The sequence below is a fragment of the Marmota flaviventris genome, chromosome 16 (assembly GCF_047511675.1).
Source record: "Marmota flaviventris isolate mMarFla1 chromosome 16, mMarFla1.hap1, whole genome shotgun sequence".
Taxonomy (NCBI): domain Eukaryota; kingdom Metazoa; phylum Chordata; class Mammalia; order Rodentia; family Sciuridae; genus Marmota; species Marmota flaviventris.
Genome location: NC_092513.1, coordinates 73,821,698 through 73,840,663, shown reverse-complemented (window position 1 = coordinate 73,840,663; position 18,966 = coordinate 73,821,698). Strand labels below are relative to the sequence as shown.

Below are 18,966 nucleotides of genomic sequence, written 5' to 3'. Positions count from 1 at the left end.
ACTGGCCTACACCACGACATACAGAAGAGTTAATTTGGCATTCTGTGTCTAAATGTATGCTCAAAGCCTAAAAACAGACCCTACACTACTTTATACTTAATCCAAAATTAATAACAAAACACGCAGAAAATCCAAAGTCTTTGAAACAACCTAGACAGATCACACCAGACAACAAATAGAATAGAAAATGTTGAGAACTTGGAACTTTTTTATTTAAGGGATTAAGATGGTCATAGTATAATAAAATTTATAATTTTTAAAGACCTGATGCAATCCAAGGAATTAAATATTCTGAAAATGAAATGGTCATATATTTTTAATTAGGCTCTTTCATTAAAAATGACCACATATTAAAAATATTCTACCTAAGAGAATGCTCCATTTTACAAACGTAATAGGTCTCTGCATTAGTGTGATAGGTGCTCAAAGAGCATCTCATTGTGAGTGAGGTCATGAGCAGCTACTAGGGCAACGGATCAAAGCACCCCACCTCACTCAAGTTCCAGTTAATCTCGTGACTCAAGAACATGCCTCCCAGAGGCAAAGGATCCACTGTGTGGCCTTCAGCAACCCAGACTGTTGCCAAAATTCTGTGGTCCTGTCTGGGGCATTTTATGACACCAAAATATATCTCAGAACATTTTGTGGAGAAATTTTATTTATGTATATTCATAACATTAAAATATATTTGATATCTTCAATGTCTGTTAAATTTATTGCCTTAATAATTTTATAACATTTTCTTTCATAAAAATTTAATTTCAAAATTGGTCATTCCCTTTTTGTCCACTACTCTCATATTCATTCATCCAGTAGCTATGTGTATTCTAACACTCTCATCTCTTAGGATTATGACGCTTTGACAATTCTCTGTACTATCATGAAGCTTCACGTCTTAGCCTGTACAATTTAATGCCAGAGCTATTCAGCTCATAAGAAATAGTATGCACTATACTCTAAACTATTCCCTATGATACTTCAAAAGCTGAACATTCTAAAATCTGAAAAGACAGGTTTACTTTTCTCAAAGTCATTATGTCAACATTTCCCCCTTGAAATTTGTGAGAACCGAAGAGTGTTAGCTAGAGTCTGCATCCCTCATGTGGATCTGAGTAACTGTTGGGGACAGGCCTCAGATCCCATAGGGTGGGTGCAGCAGATGGCTCCAGGGTACCCTACATCTCCAACAGCCCCACAGGGAAACTGTGCCATCTTTTTACATGTTATTTCCCCAAACTTTGGTCCCTTAAACTTAGCAAAATCCTTTTCCCACAAAGTAACTTTCACTTACCCTTTATAATTTACCTTGAACCCCAAAATAATATTTACCTTACAACCACAACCTCAAAGTGATACTATTCATGCATATTAATATCAAACAGTAAGATGAGTTTGGAGGCAATTACAACTAAAAAAATAAATGAATCGAGTAAATATTACTAGCTAAATATTCACGTCCTTTTTAATTTATAAAAGTAAGCAATGTTTGGACTAGTCCATCAACAGTCTACCTCATGAGTACTGTGGAGTAGGAGTCTTTTATACTTACTGACTCCATTTCACAAACCACAGATGAATTGCAAAAACCAGAAAAGCCTGATTATATATAGTGGCACAAGTATTGAGGAAAGCACATAAATAATACATGATAGTAACAAACCAATTCTGCATGATAACTGGTCACTTAAGTAGCTTGTTAAATTGTGGGTCCATGATTACAAATGCCAACATAAAGACTACAGATCATTGAAGAGATTTAAATACACACAGATGCACTGGAAACACCCAGATTAAAAAACAATGCCACACCATATGCACATATTTAATCATGCAGTTGGAAAGATACCAGTAAAGTGAAATTATGACACTGTGTAAAAAGGTCACTGTGTTTTCCGAGTGTGCATATGGTAACAAGATCCTGTATTCCACAATGCTATTAGTACCATTAAAACTGCACTCAATGAAGTAGATGAACAAGTCAAAATACATGAAGTTATTACTACCTACTCAAAAGGGGAAACATTACTTTCTAAGGACAAACAATAAATAAATCAGACATTATATCTCACATCAGAATTAATTCTGACATTACAGCACAAATATGGAAGAAATTTTGAAGATGAAATCAGGACAATATAATTACCAGTAATAAAACAATGTGATGTGTCATTATTTCATTAGAAATTTGAAAAATATTTTAAACTAAGTTGAAGAAGAAAGTAAGACTTTCAAAAGGTCTTTACAGGCATAAACGTTTAGCTTTTGTTTAATGTTTAGAAAGGAGAACGTAAACTCTGATTACAAATATTTTACTAAGAAAGAAAAATGGTTTCCAAAATGAAAAAGTACAAAACACCTGTCAAGGAATGGAAGCCACTCCAGGGCCCCTGGATAATACCTTCGTCAGGACGTGGAAGATGTAGGGGTACATCAGCCCCTTCTTGTGCCTGTGCTCGGCCACTCTTAGCACCTCAGGTGCGACGGGGGGCAGGGGAGGTGTGGTGATGTCCATGTGGTTCCTGGTGGGCATCGACAGGAGGCAGGGGATTGGCTGGACTGTGCCCATCTGGCTCCCTTTGCCTTCCACTAGCTGGCTTCCTGAAGAGGCAGTGGAGGAACCTTCTGCCTACAGAGAGACGGACAGGAGAGAGAAGAACAAGTTTGCATCACATTTCCACTTTCTCAAGTGTTCCAGATGCTTGTCTACCTGACATCCATGGAGGGTACAGAGTCCTAGCTGGAGAGACCAGATCTAGTGCCAACCTAAAGACAGAGCAATCAGAGACAGCTCTGATCTGGATCCTCTCCTCGGACTGCCTCACACACAGAAATGCCACTAACACCCGCTGTCCTCAGAGGACAGCCCTGTGCTCCCAGCTCCTCTGTGTCTGTGTGACTCTGCACTGGGGGAGGGGGGATGGTGCTCGAGGCTCAGGAAGCCACTGTTGCTCCCCACCCACTGTGCTCATCTCTTGGGACCTCCTGCTCTGTCACTGCTTCACTACCTCACTCGGCTCTCACTCCCCATCACCACTTGGCCAAGTCCTCTGTGTTCCTGCTGTCCTCAAGAAATTGCTAATATTTCTACACAGCAAGAAACTAACACTCAGAGAGGCTACACAGTCTGCCTACCAATATGCAACCAACAATTCAGAACTGAATTCATATCCAACCCTGACTCAAGTCTTGCTCTTTACTGCCATCGCTGGTATTTAAAGAACAGAATCCTGCTGGGTATAGTGGCACATGCCTGTGGTCCCAGCTACGCCAGAGGCTAAGGCAGGAGGATCACTTGAGCCCAGGAGTTTGGGGCAAGCCTGGACAACATAGAGAGACCCCCATCTTAAAAAGAAAAAAGAGAGAGAAAGAAAACAAAACCCCAAACTCAATTACATGCAGGCAAAAATTAAAGCAAAACCAAAACAAATCCAAGTAATCCTATCAAACACAATGGCTCAAATCTATTAGATGGGAAATACCCAATTTGTAATAACTACCCACCAAAACCTGGAATGTGTGCACAGAACAGGAAAGCACTGTGACCCCAGATGATTAATGCAGTGCTGGGCTAGTGCCAGGTGGTGGTGCCGACGAGACGCAGGAGATGCTCTGGCATAATCTGTATCTTCTGAATAACGGCCTAAGAGCAATTATTATTTGTACAATAAGCTTCTTTTTCTTGATCAGAATAAAAGTTGGAAATGAGAATTGCTTATCGCTTGATTCAGTGCCACCCTAAAGACACAAATTTTTCTGTTTTGGAACAAAATGTCTTTCAAATGGGTGTAATTAAGTGCTTAATTTTACTCTTTAATACACAAGTGCAAAAATAAGTCTTAAGAAGAGTAACTAGTGTATAATTCACGAGTGTTTTCTACATTCTCCCTCTTTCAGAAGAAAACTCAAAATGCTTTGGAAGGTGCTTTGAAAATAATAGGTATCCACAATGCAATTCTGTTACTTATTTGTAGGACAATCATTCAACAGTTGAGACTGTGTAACAGTTGAGTTCAAATGAATTTCTGATATTCAGATAACCCTGTATATAAACCAACCCTCTTCCAGCAGGAGTCCTGCTCCTTCTAGGGCCCACAGGTGGCAGGTGTGGCTTTGGGAAAAAAAAAAAAAAAAAATTCTAGAGATCATTATTAACAAGTAGAAACAAGTAAGAAGGGAGAAGTGAAATTTAGTTTCTTTCTTTTGGGGAGGGGGACAACCAAGGATTGAACCCAGGGCACTTGATTACTGAGTCACATCTCCAGCCTTTTTTTTTTTTTTTTAATGATTAATTTACTATATTAGCTTTTTCCTCTATAGCTTTATTTATTTGTTTGTTTGTTTGTTTATTTTATGTGGTGCTGACACGTGCTAGGTAAGTGCTCTACCACTGAACTGTAACCCCAGCCCCATCTCCAGCCCTTTTTATTTTTTCTTATTTTTAATTTTGAGACAGAGTCTCATTAAGTTGCTTAGGATACCACTAAGTTGCTGAGGCTGGCCTGGAACTTGTAATCCTTCTGCCTCAGCCTCCCAAGTCTCTGGGATTATAGATGTGTGCCACCACACTTGGCAGTTATTTCCATTTGTAATGAACACATTCCAGGTGCTCACAGAAATCCCCCAAGACAGGCAACTCAGGCAGGCTCAGGCACTATGCCCCAGAGCAAAGAGAGGTGCACTGGGTAACCCCGCCTTGCTGAGATAGACAGGCTGGAGGTAACTCTCCACAATTACTTCTCCTCCCCTCTGGAAAGACATATGTGACCTATGTGCTCAAACGAAAAGGATTCTTATTTAAACTGACCACTCATACAACATACACAGAATTAGAACTTAGAGAAAGAAGGCACAGACTTTGTACCTTTGCTTGGTCTCCTGGGTCTCCCCGCGTCTGAGGTTCCGTGTGGCTTCCGGTCTTCTCCCAGCCAATCTTGTTCCCACTGATGTGGCTGAATGTAAAAGGAACACCATCACTGACTACCGTGAACCACCGTCCAAACAAGCTCGTGATGACAAGAAGGGCCCAAACTAAGTCTACTGACTTGTGAAAACAACACTAAGACTTCCCATGCTTTACCCCACCCCAGAAATTACCTCTAGAAAGAATTCTATTCTATTACAGGAATATTTCTTCCTGCTTCAAAGGGGCAAGTGGCAACCATTGATAAGGAAAAGGAATTCTCAAGGAGGGACCCAGACAGTACAAAGATGGCCTGTGACATACTCGGCACTATGGAGGGTGCAGAGGAAATAAAGGCAGTCCTCGCCTCCAAGGAGCCTTCTGTTGTCACAGGGAGACCAGGAATCACATCATGTAAGTGACAACATTCAGGCAGCAAAAGATTCAATGTTCCCAGCAAAACTAATAAAAAGGTGTAAGGTAGTGACACACATGTAGGGCGTCTAGTCTACTCTGCAGCCAGGGCCAGGGAAGTTGCCAAGCGGACCATCAGGAAGGCACGGGAAGAGGAGGAAGGAGAAGATGATGAAAGTGGCGAGTTTAGAGAACAGAAGGTTAATGGGAACTTATTTGAGGAACAGCTTTATTTGGCAAAGTAGTAAAAAAAAAATAGGGTAGGGAGAGGGGTGAGGCAGGCCCAGTGGAGATGTCTCTATCAGCTTCTATTAGACCATGTTGTGACCCTGAGGTAGTCTGGTAAAACCACATAGTGGGTTGAATTAGCATGTTGCAAAACGAAAATGGAACAGACCAGGACAAGTGTGAAGAGTAAGCACCATTTCTTAGTTTTCTGCTGACTTGTGCTTGTGGACCACAAGACTAGTAGGGTAGTTTACATGGTGCCCAGCAAAGTGAAAGCTTTGTCCTATAAGTAGCAGGTATCTGAGGGGCCTTGAGCAGGATGGGCAGGGAACCACTCCATGCTGCAGACCCAGCAGACAGGGTGACTCCAGGTGGGGATGGCCAGGGCAGCTCTGGGCATTTTGCCCCTGGACTTGATCCCTCTGTGGCAGGCCTAAGCACTCAAATGACCTCATGAAAAGAGTGCTGACAACAGGGCATGCCAGCATGGGACACTGAGAGCTGGCTTATCTAACTGACCTGTGTGACAAATGGACAGACTTTAAGACCCATTAATTCTCCTATCTTCTAATCAACTTCATTTTAGTTCTAATTTTTAAATAAAGGTACAAAAAGAGGATAGATGAGAAGATTATCCCATCCATCTTAAGCCAAGAACACTGTCCCACAAGGTGACACCCCAGAGTCTCATTCCAGCTCCTCAATCCCAGTCACACAACAAGCCCTTCTAGTCAAGGACACCACACACTTGACACAAAAAGACTGCTCTGTGTCCAGGTTCCCAGAGTTGTCAGGGAACCACTGCTCTGTGCAAGGTTGCTGTGAACTCAGGTGCCACTGATCCAACAAGAGGACCCCCAGCAAGGGCCAGGAGGCATGGAAACCAGGGCAAGCACCCTGGGAGAAGGAGGGTCCCGACCACTAAAAAGGCCAGAGGAAGCAGCTCTACTGGCTGAGTGTGAAGAGGCCTGGACAACGCGCTGGAGGCAGACCCATCAACGACTGGCGAGTGTGCTGCTGGGGGTAGGGGTCAGAGAAATAACAGCTGGATAAGTGCTGTGAGGCATGCGGTGGTGACACACGGGAGACGAGTCCCTTCATCATGCCACACACCAAGAGTACATGACGATGGTAGCACATACGACATGAAGAACAGCCAAGATTCTCTAACCGCTGTGAAGACGCGTCTGGAAGGTTCACTGACCACAGAGGCAACCAGCATTCCCCCACCCCCAGGATCAGGAACCCCAGACAGAGGGCAGGAAGGCTGTGCACCAGTCGTGAGAGTGACAGGAGACAGACAGAGCAGTGGGAACACGGGGTTAGGGGATAATTAGCTGACCCCCACAAGCTTTCTTTTAAAAAAGCAATTTATCTGCAGCACTGCCTGGCTTAAGTCAACAGAACAGGTAACATTCCTCAGGAAACAAGCTGCTATCTGCAAGAGAAATGCAGGCCCAAAATGCCAAAAGGGGGGACTTATCTGACCTTTACCCAGATCAGATCCCAGAACTCAGCAAGACAAGGATAATTCCCCCTACCATAAAACCTGTGAGAACAGGTTCCAATTAGAACTGGCTGGCATGGGCGAAAGTGGCTTAGAGCTGGACTGTGCAGTGGGGACGTAACCTGCTGTCAGTCTCAAGTCAAGACTGTCTGGAAATTTCTCCGGGATCCCCCCCAAAAACTGGAGGGCAAGGCAGGGGAGACTGTCCTTTTCCTGAGATGACCCACCCTCTCCACTGAGGGTATCTGTCCCCTTTTTCCCTTTTTCTATCCCTTTAATAAACTCATGCTTGCTACTCAGAGTGACATGTCTGAAATCTTTCTAATGTCATCATGAGAACCAGTGAGAAAAAACTGACCTGACCACCTCAGTTTTGCGGCAAAATCACATTTTTCTAGTGACCCTGGAACTTGACCCACTGCTGTGCTACCAGAAACCCCACAGAACCTACACTTGCTAGTATTAGTGTTTGTTCTATATAGTTGATCAAACTGAAAATAATGTCATCTAGATGCTCCTAGAACCTTCTAATGATACTATAAAATCTAAAGTTTTCCCTGAAAAGCCTCTTGATAACAGCCTTTTTTTTTTTGGTATAGGGGATTGAACCCAGGGGTGCTTAACCACTGAGCCACATCTCCAGCCCTTTTTATGTTTTGTTTAGAGACAGGGTCTCATTGAGTTGCTTAAGGCCTCACTAAGTTGCTGAGGCTGGCTTTGAATTCGTGATCCTCCTGCCTCAGCCTTCCAAGCCACTGGGATTACAGGCCTGTGCCACCACACCCAGCTGACAACAGCAAATCTTAAAATAAGTCCAATATACTTCAATGGGATAACTCTATTACTAAACAACTTAAGACAGCAATTATATGAAAGTGACAAAGGCCATACTTGGAAGAACAGATAGATTAGATTTCAGAATTCTTCCATGCACATTTATATTTCATCTTACACAACTGATAAGATCTTAAAACTGTACTTAAATCAGATGTCTCCCCTCTTTCCGTTTGGCTGGGGGGAGAGGCGGTGCAGTGCTAGGCTATTTGAGGAGGGAGGCTCCCCTGGACCCAGACCGAGTCTACATCCCTCTGTATAAGCCTCTGATGATAAAAATTCAGGCTCAGAGAGAAGGGAACTAATCAAGGCACACACACACGTAAAGGCACTGGTTTCAAATGAGACCCATTATTCCAAACTGTGCCACACGTAGCCTTGGGAGAGCTGGCTGTGGATGGAAGCTGCACACACCTGAAAAGATCCAGCAGGTGAGCAACAGGAAGACCACGTGCACTGTGGCAAGTCCACATGTGGTAGGGGAGCCAAGCAGGGCAGGGCGGGCCTTGCAGGTTGTCAGAAAGCGGCAACACAGCCTTGCTTCTCCAGGGACACTTGGGGCTGCTTCTGCATGAAAGCATGCCAAAGGCAGCAAACTACGCTAGTCCCTGAAAGACTTTCTCCCACGTTTCTTAGCGAATGTGCTGGTTTGCCCACCCCAGATCCCAGAGTATGATGTCAGAGAGAAGAAAAGGGGCAGAACATGGAGTAAAACCTGACTCCAGCAATAGGAAGAGCAAAGGCAAATAATACCAATGTGGAAGAAGTATTAAATTTTGAAAGGTAACAGATACAATCCACAGTAGAAATGTCTGAGTAGAGTGTGTGTGTAAAGTCAGACGTGGCCAAACTAATAAGGCTGACTTTCAATAAGAGTTTTCAGGGCTATCTGCTCCCTAACTCAACCGGGCTGAGAACAAAAAAGAGAAGGCTCTAGGTCCATGTGCGACAGGAGGGTGTGGGCCCCAAGGCGCTTGGCAGGACTTGGCCTCACCAGACAGGCACTCAGGGTTCTCCTTCGAGGCCTGGTCTGGTCAAATGCCATCCTTCAGAATCCTGATGACCAAGAAGGCCGCACATGCAGACACCTACAATGCCCTCTTGCCCCTAATTATGCCAATGTCCCTGCACTCAGTCTTCTCCATGGAACAGGGTTGGGAGCATAGAACCAGAGAGTGCAGAAAGCGCATCCCAGGCAACAGTGAGCATGGCTCACACTTTTCTCACTGGTATCAGGGAGATATGTGGTCACAGGGTGCCCCTAACAGACTGTGAGGGAGGGTCCCGAGGTGCCTCACCATGAGCCATTGCTGGCTGCCGTGACAAATGAATACAAAACGCCTTCAGAGGGGAGTGGGTGGCTAGGACATCCACAGACCCTCTCACTGCAATGGCACAGATCAAAACTAATTTTTGCCAAAATTCAGAACTGTTTATATGAGAAATTACTAGAAAAATCACTATGTGTTAAAAAGCCAAGATAGAAATCTGTCCAACACAAGAGCCCAACAATTTGAAAGACAAGCCTACATCTGCTCATTGTAAGCCATTCCCCTAGCTGCTGGCCTGTGGATGTCCCCATATCCCAAAGCTGGGAAACATAATTTTCTTTGTGAACCACAAGGTTTCTGAAAAAACTCAAAGTGGAAGAAAAACACCCGGACCCCCTTAAAGAAAAAAAAGACACAACCTCAAGCACATACTGCCTGGGATGCCAGGTCAGAGCTAACAAAATGAGATTCTTTATCTATACTACATTAAAAACCAAAAATATATTTGGGTTTTTGAAATTAAATAAATTGTTTATTATCTGCAAAATGATACAATGATACATTGAGAAGCCCCTTCCAGGATAAGACCTTGGTATTCTGAACAATCTGCAGTTCCACATACAACAGCTGCAAATATTTTGATCTTATATTGTTGTAATGGTTAACTTTAAAATAATAGTGATAGCTGCCACTTATTATGCACATTCATCAGTTTGTATAATTCACGAACAACCCTGTAGACCTCCCACTAACACAGGAGTGCACTGGAGTCTGAAGCCAGATAATCACAGACCAGGAGGCCAGCCCTTGACAGCTGCTGGGGTACAGAGGCTCCCCAGGGCCCTGAACTCCTACGCGGAGCAGCCTGCCTTCCCAAATCACCCTCCACAGCCCAGATGTGGGCTTCCAGGAGCTACACACATGAGCTAATGGGGTGTGAGCATGTGCAAAGTGCACACAAGAGATGCGACCATGCAAGCATAACTCAAAACCAACAGTACATGCCAAAAGACACTCTGCGACACTAGGCGCCCTTCTCCACTTCAGGCACACATATCAGTGTACAAGAAAATGAAACAGCCCATGTGAACGAATAAAGTCACAAAGCTGAAATGTCTTCTCTCTGAGTAGGACTTTTACCTATCCACTTAAAAATGTCAGCAATAATATGCAAAAACACTAAAGCAATATTAAGTGTAATACACATATTTACATTTATATGTACAAGTACACACATAAACTTACATAAGTGTATAGAACATAAAAGAGGGAAGAAAAGGGGAAAAGGCAAGTTGCTATCCCTAAGACCAGACCTCAATCTTGTAAAAACTGTATTTCAGTATATGCAGAGAAACATAAGATGTCTGAACTCTTTGAGAGTCACCTCTCTAGAGGTGGAAGATGGAAGATTCTCAATATTGTATTTTCCAATGTTTTAATTCTATATAACTTTGTATGGAGAGGGTAATTTTTTAAAGGATGTAAAAAAAGAATTAAAAATATAGCAACCTCATTTTGATTCAAATTCCATGAGCCCAAATAAATCTACAAAAAATAACACAAAATAAACACCTCCATAAGGACCTGAATGTAATTCTTAATTCAACCAAAACAGGACTGACAGAGGCCACAAAGGGAAGGGAAAAGAAGACCACCACCTTAATTTAAAAAAATTTAACCAAGAATAGAACAAGTGTGTGCAGATGCTACTCTGACAAAAAGAACAGAAGAAAACACATTTCTTTCTTATTCTCCTGCTAAACCAACTGTCATGGGCCTAGTAACTGGCTGGTCTGATCGTGGCCCAAGGCACCTTTTCCTCCTAGGGCAAACAGCACACCATGGAAGTCCCAGCTAGACCCAGGCCTGCTTCCCACAGGCTTGCCCCTATCGCTAATCTCTGTTGGAAAAACCCCTCCAGCAGCAGAGGCTGTGGCTGGGTGGCTGGGTGGCAGGACGGCCCCATGCTCCAAGAGTCCTGCACAAAACTGTCAGGACTCCCATTCCACAGAACCGAGAACAGAGCCACTTGACAACTCTCCCAACTCAAGAACCTGAAATGCTGAACAAGACATCAAAAAAAAAAGTAAAATAAAATAAAGGGAAACAAAAGGATGAAGCACAGGGACTGCCCGATGCATGTCATGATAGCCTCTGGCAGTGTGGCTGCCTGTCCTTAGGGTCAGCTGGGTCAGCTCTGTACTTTCTCAGGACATTCCAGGGGCACTGGGTAATGCTCCCTGGGCACACAGCCCACACCCACCTTCCTACAGGTACAGAGCACATCTCCACAATCGGTGCCTAGTGCCCAGTGCCCGTGGCTCTCAGACTCCTATGGGAAGGGCTGAGGGGCAAGGAGGACCTGCCGGGAGAGCCACGTCTCACCCTCTCCACCCACGGCACCCTCCATAGTTTATCTTTAAGAACAAATGTTTGACAATTTTATGGGTTTTAAAAAAGATACCTTTTTATGTTTTAAGTTTCATTCCTTGATCTTCTTAGTGAGGGTGAACATCCTTCTACGTGTTTAGTGATGTCTGTATTTCCTCTGAATTGCATGCGTCTATCTTTTGCCATTTAAAACATTTATCTTAATTTGTAGGAAGCATTTTTCTTTCTTGGTTGCCTCTTTTATTCTGTGACAGTCCCCATCACCCATCACCAACACCCTTAAAAAAAAAATGCCATTGATTTACTGTTGGGAGAACTAGGCCATTTCTTTTGTAAACTGTCCCACATTCTGCATTTGACTATCGCTTCCTTGTGGTATCATCTAACATGTATTATGGGAAGGATTTCTAAATTGTAGAAGCTGACCTTTGTTTTCCATCACAGGCATCTCAACCTATCCAGTAAGTATTTACTGAGCACCCCTCGGCCCCCCAGGCAGTCTTGGGGGTGGGGGAACAAGTTGTAAGGCAACTAGAAGGCTGCTCTCCATTGCTATTTCATGGTCTAGAGATTATAAGCATTTCCACAGTCCACCTGTCAAAGGGGTTAAGATCAGATCTCTGAGGCTCAGCTGCTCAACTGTCCAGAGACTTTTCTGTCTCAAAGGAAAACAGCACAGAGTTGAGAATAAACTGATGTCCAAAGAAACACCAGGCCTCTCCAGCCCAGGCCCTGCTTGAGCACATTCAAGGCTGTTTCCTGTGGCATTGAAGGCCTCCAGCTCTACAAGGCCCAGCCCTGGGGACCAGGTGTCAACCTCCTACCCTGCTCTCCTGCGCTCTGGACAAGTGCTCCTCTTGAAGTCTTCCTCACACTTTCATTTGCTCACTGTCCTGCCTCAGAACATACCACATGAGCACAGCCCTGTCTCTCCCACCCACTGCCCTGCTCACAGTAAACAGCAAGTGCTCAAGCATTTCTTGGCTAATAAAGGATAACTTTTTTTCCCCCTTAAGACCATCCTAAAAGCACAGAGTAGGTCTGGGGTTCTAATTTGAGTTCCAACCAAAAGTAACTAAAGTTCTGACTTAGTACTCCTGGTTTATTTATTTTTTTTAAATTATTATTATTTTGGTACTACAGATTGAACCCAGGGGCACTTAACCACACTGAGCTACATCCCCAAGCCCTTTTTATTTTGAGACAGGGTCTTACTAAGTTGTTAAGGGCCTCGATAAATTGCTGAGGCTGGCTTTGCACTTGTGAGCCTCCTGTCTCAGACTCCAGAACCGCTGGGATCATAGGCATGGGCCACTACCCCTAACTATTTGTTTTAAATGTAGACAGGCTCTCATTGCCCAGGCTGGCCCCAAACTCCTAAGCCCAAGTGATCCTTGTGCCTCAGCCTCCTGAATAGTTGGGACTATAGGTACATACTACCATTACCGGCTTTTGAGTATTTTTTTTTTTTTTAACTACAAAATTCCATTCTCTTACGTAGTCTTGAACTGCATAGAATACACACCACATACAACACATTCAACAAACTAGAACCTTCACTGAAAACCATGAAATTCATTCCTCTTGGCCCCTGCCACACACATAAACTTAAGTTGAACCACAGCACGAGCCATAAGCAAAGCACACCCCCAGTCTAGGGTCTAACGCTGAGGCTTCAGGCACTTTTCCTATCTGCCTGCTTTCCTTCACTTCTGACATGATCTCTGTATATTAAAGCGAACATGGAGAAGATTCAAGGAAATTAAATCTCTGCTGAGTGAGATGTCTTGAGTCCAGCCTTTTGATGTGGCACTGTGTGTGCACTGTGCCTTCTCCTCTGCCTGACACTTCACGCTGCAAGGATGGCAAGACACCGACCACAAGACTGAGCAGTTCACACCCCAGCTGCAGAAATAAGATGTGCCTGCAAGAAGCAGTAAAAAATGCCGTGTCTGGGGTGAAGACTGGGAATTTCAAGACTTCACAGGGAGACCAGATCCCAGGGTCCAGGAAGAGCTGACCAGACCCTTTATGAATAGGTTAAGAACTGAACACACAGAAAAGCACAGTGCCCAGGCAGCTGTCCTTGCTCCAAGTCCAGTTCTCACCCTCATGAAGACAAATCAGATGGGCAACCTGTGGTCTCCTGAATGCCTACAGCCTCAACGTCTATGGTCTCCTGAATGCCCACCCTGGTCCAAGCAACCACCTCAATCTGGTTTCTAAACCTCCTCCACTAGCACGTAACTCTTGGGTATAAGCTTACTTCTTTTGCCTTTTTTTGGGTGATGGGGACATGGGGGACATGGGGGACATGAACCCAGAGCCTCACACATACCAGGCAAGCACTCTACAACAGAGCTCCGTCCCCAGTCCACTTCTTTTGCGTTTTTAACCTCTGCCAATGTTCCAGAGTCTGTTCAGATACTTTGATCTCGCTGAAAACACACAACGACCCAGAATTCTAGAGGGAAAGGGCTTCTTGGACCACCTGTCAGACTTCCATGTGAGCCTGAGACTCCATGAGGTACTTATTTAAAATGCAGATTTCTGGGCCCCAACCAAGAAATTCTGGTTTAAAAGGTATTAAATTTATCATCCTACTAGAAGGCCAATTTAAATTTTGGAATGCTAAATTATAATCCTTAACTTCACTTTGGAGTTTCAGGATTGCGTATACATAGCCCACTTATGAATTTTATATTTCTCTGCTACAGACAGGATATGCAGTCCCAGGTGGCAGAGAACTCTGCCCTGATCGTCACCAAGGTCAGCTGACATTTGCTTCCATTTTACAGGTGGACACACGGAATATTACAGAGAGGAAACATCACTTGCTTCAGGGGACACATCAGCAAGAACCTGCTCAAGGCTGGACACTTTCTCTAATTTATTCTGTCAGAGGTCAGAGCTAGAGGTAACATCCACCGGCACTGTTATAACTGAAATATTATTAACTAGCCTTGGTCATCTGCCCAACAAGATAGAGTTCAAACTAAGGAAAAAGAAACACAGCCTCAATGGAAAAGACACTTCCTGTTTCTTTTTTCCTTACCTTTTTTTGAAACACAAGACAGTTTAACGGAAGGGGTAGTATCCATTTAAGATTTTCTCCATCAGATTTTAACCAACTACGTATTTGCAACACTCCTCTCCTGGAAGAACTCCGGCCTGGGTCCAGGCAGCTTTCTGTGGTTTTACTGGGGCAAATAGTATTATTTCAAGAACAGTTCTATGAGCTGCTGAGTTTGGAGAAGGAGAGGAATTTAGAGTTCCCTACAGCCAGGGTCCCAGAGGTTAAGGCTGTTGGAACAGTGGGGCTGATGCACATGAACCCCCATATTCTACATGTCACACAAATCCCTCCCCAAGAGGTTTCCTGCAGCTCTGGCCTTGGTGCTGGCCTGGTGCAGATAGCCACAGTGGAGACCTCACAGACCAGGCCCTCTCTTCTCTCTCCTCCAGAGCCAAGGAGCACAGGGCGCAGCACCTACCTGCAGTGGACCGCCTGAGTTAATACCCAAGCAGCTGCTGGCAGAGGGAGCCCCCCAGGTCACAGGCACCGGGAGTGCTCTGTGAGCACGCACACTCACTTGGTCGCCCCTCCACTGCCCTCGTCGTTGTCTGATGATGATGATGTAGAAGAGCCAGGGAAGTAGGCGGAATCCACGTGATTGGGGCTGCCACTCTGGGCTGGGTTGATGGGCGAGGACCGCTCATACAGCGGCGTGTGCTTCCCCTCGTGAGGAATGTTGCTGTAGTTGTTCTGCTCTGTCAGGTTCTTCCCGCTTGTGTCCAGAGTGAGGGCCGGCTCAGCGAGGCTGTATGGGTATGGACCCTGGCCCGGAGCCCCCCCAGGGCTGGGCACCTGTGGGGCCTAAAGCACAGGGCATAGGTCATCACATGAGGCTGGCCTGGCCCAAGGCATGTCGGGGCTGCCTCCTCCTGGGTGATTTTTTAATTTGACCAACATTGGCACCTATCTCATATATCATTCCAAGAATTTAAGAAATAATTTTAGTATTCATTAAAACAAAATGCCCAAGGCCCACTGCCCCACCCATCTCAGGGAATGCCTTACCACGGGCTTTGCTTGCAGAGAAGTCTGTGGAATGTTGAGCATCTGAGGGGGAACATAAGGTGGCACCATCCCAGGCATTCCAAACGGATTTGGTCTGGCTGTTTCATCAATATAGGAAGAAATAATAAAACAACTGTGAACAGAATGTCATCTCCCTGGGACATCCCTGGAGCCAGCCCACGGCCCATGTGTCTAACATGCCTCAGATGTTGATACCACTGGTCCCACTTCTCAGAATTGTTTATAAACTGAGGTTTAACACGCAGCTCCTGATCCACAATCTCACTGGAACCAGAAACCCAGCAGGCAGCATAGGGACCAAGCACTTCCCCTTACACTCGGAGAGCAAGAGAAATTTTTTGTCTCAACCACTTAACAACAAATTCAATTCGCAGCTAACTAGCAAGTTTTTTTTTTTTTTTTTTAACTGAAAGGCTTATTTATTTATTTATTTGCACTGGGGTTTGAATGTAGGGCTTTGTGCATGCAAGGCAAGCACTCTACCAACTGAACTATATCCCCAACGTAAGTTTCTAAGTATAAAAAATGTGTGGTACTAGTTGCCTGTACTTTTGGTTTTTTTTTTTTTTTTTCAAGTTGTAGATAAACACAGTACATTTATTTTTTTTTATTTGTTTTTATGTGGTGCTGAGGATTGAACCCACATGCCAATCAAGAGCTCTACCACTGAGGTACAACTCCAGCCCTCGGGTTATTTTTAATTGTTAAGCAAAACCAATGTAAGTTTATATATTTTAGCATGCATACCAGGATCAGTAATTGGGGATTTTGTTTTCTATGAAAACCAGATTTTGCAAACGTGTTCTGATGCACAGTGGCATTTGCTATTCATTTATCTTATACTAACTTGTATTTTCAGAATTCTATCTGGGAATAGAAAACCACATGGAAGAATGGCTGAAACACAGCAGCAGAAAACTGCAATAGACAGGCCTGAAACATCCCCACCTATGGGGTCCAAGGAGAGGCGGGAGTTCAGGGCAACATCCGCTGGCAAAAGGGAAACCAGGGAGCGGATGGTGCCTCATGCCAGTTGCTGCTCAGGCTCCCTAAGGTGGCACCAGGACTGTGCTGAGGCCTAGAAGGCAGCCCCAGTGCACCTCGAAAGACCATCCAGGTAAGCACGTGAGGAACGCGAGTCACGGGCCCTGCAGAGCCTGGGACCACCACCAGCCGGAGGGTCCGAGACTCACTCTACTAGGGACACAAATCCTGTGGAGAGACACAGCAGGCCCCAACTGGGCCCTCATGGCTGGACCGTGACCCCCTCTGCTTTCTCAAAAAATAGAATAAAACCAAACTCCCTGAGTTCCATTTTCCATGTTTAAGCAACAGGAGGGCTGATGTGAACAGCACTGGGCAAGAGGAGCACGGCCCACGGCACCACATGACCTACTGCCACGTAAAAAAAATACAGGAAAATCCCCCAAGCACGGTTCACTCTCTGCAAGCGAACTCTAGTGCAAAGCTAAGAGGCTTTCTAATACTAGCATGGTGAAACCGGGACTGTGAACATTGTCCTGGACACGCTGTCCTGATCCTGTGGACCCGTGGCCTCCTGAGCGCTAAGCCCACAGAGGTCGGGAGAGAAGGGCAGACTGTTGCTCGCTTCCTTCCACCCTGATGCCCCACCAGCCTCACACACCTTACCTAGCTGGTACCTAGCTGGAGTTCCTGTCTCTAAGCTCAAGTTCTGAAATGCCACAGGCCTTTGATCTTGGCTTTCACAAAGAGAAATCTTGACACAGCTTCTACCTTTGCATTCAAATACAAATAGCAGGGAACAGTGAGGCTGGCGTGTGTGTGCTCATAGAGCACACTCACACCCATGCACACAAAGCCACATCATGTGCACAATCATCTGCACACAAGAAGGTTCCTAATCAAGCAGCAAGTCCACTAATTTTCACCTCTGAGTATAAGGTGAAATGTGCTATGATTATCACAGTCAGATTTGGGCCAAAGAACATTGAAGAATTCAGCCAAGCTCTAATATTGTAATTTACAACCCTGTAAAAGGTCTAGTATACAATCTCTTATAGCTGATCTTCCACACCTAACAAATAATTTTTGTGTGCAGTACTAAGGATAGAACCCAGAGGTGCTCCACAATTGAGTCACACCTGCAGCCCTTTTATTTATTTATTTGTCTATTCATTTATTTTTGTGGTGCTGGGGATTGAACCCAGTGCCTGCCTGCCTGTCTGTCTGTCTGTCTATCTATCTATCTATTTATTTTTTATTGTGCTGGAGATGGAACCCAGGGCCTTGTGCATGCAAGGCAAGCACTCTAACTACCTATATCCCCAACCCTAGCTCTTTTTATTTTGAGACAGGGTCTCACTAAATTACTTAGGGTCTGGCTATGTTGCTGAGGCTGACCTTGGCCTCCTGAGGTCACTGGTGGCTTGTACCACCATGCAGAGCCATACCTAACATGAGAGAAATGAAAGGCTAGACTCATCAATATGCAGCAACAACTTTAAAGTGAGGATGATCATTTTTGTTTCATTCTTCTTTGGCCACTACATGCTGAAACATCCTGCAAAGCACAAACTTTCCTTAAAATAAACAAATAATATTATAGCATAAAACCAAAGATTTCCAAGGGAAAAAATATTTCCTAAAATCACATTGCAATTAATGACCTCAAACAAACCTTTGTGACTCCACAGGGTGAGTCACTATTCTCACATCACATAGTCCTATAATAATTGAACTAATTTGTCTACATCTTCCTGAAAGCTGCAGAAATGCCTCATCTCCCAAGGCCTGCCTCTGTAGCCTGCAGCCTTCTTCTAAATTGGTTCTTGTTCTCCATGCCACGTGCAGCTGAGCAGAACCAGTGTCTCCCTTCTCCAGGACAAGAGCGTCTTTCTTAGAAAAGGCACCGGGCTGAGCGCAGGCAACACTGCTGGTCCACCATTCTCTGCCTATCACTGACACGAGCTAGAGAGACAATTCTTTGTTTGTTAGAAAAGTAAGCAGACCAAAGACAGGCTAAGACAGGAGAGAGAGAGGGAAAAAACAACAACAACAACATACACACACCACAGCAAGAATGTTCAATTACTATATTAAAAGTATTTTTATAACTTTAAAAGTACTTGTTAAATACTACGGACTTCCTTAGGAATGCAAGAGAAAATCAGCAGCCACAGCAGACTTCAAGGTGCCAGCTGAGTTTGCTCCCTGCAACACCTAAGTGTGGCTCTGGGCCCACCTCCTCCAATGACTCATGACACCTACACAGAGCTGCCCAGCTTTTGCTCTCCGTTAAAGATAATTTTAAAAAGGAACAGTGTTAAACTAGAACCTC

The 18,966-nt window shown here is 44.5% G+C and overlaps 1 protein-coding gene across 2 annotated transcripts in view; it reads right to left on the bottom strand.

Annotated features, from left to right (window-relative positions):
• Positions 1-18,966, bottom strand: part of Fam120a (family with sequence similarity 120 member A) — a 103,263-nt gene that overhangs the window by 32,927 nt on the left and 51,370 nt on the right. For both annotated transcript variants that reach the window (XM_027950951.2, XM_027950949.2), the window contains exons 6-9: positions 15,627-15,724; positions 15,139-15,422; positions 4,862-4,949; positions 2,399-2,626 (exon numbers count right to left, since the gene is read on the bottom strand). In XM_027950951.2, the coding sequence (XP_027806752.1) occupies positions 2,399-2,626; positions 4,862-4,949; positions 15,139-15,422; positions 15,627-15,724 (698 nt within the window). The remainder of the gene's footprint in view (positions 1-2,398; positions 2,627-4,861; positions 4,950-15,138; positions 15,423-15,626; positions 15,725-18,966) is intronic.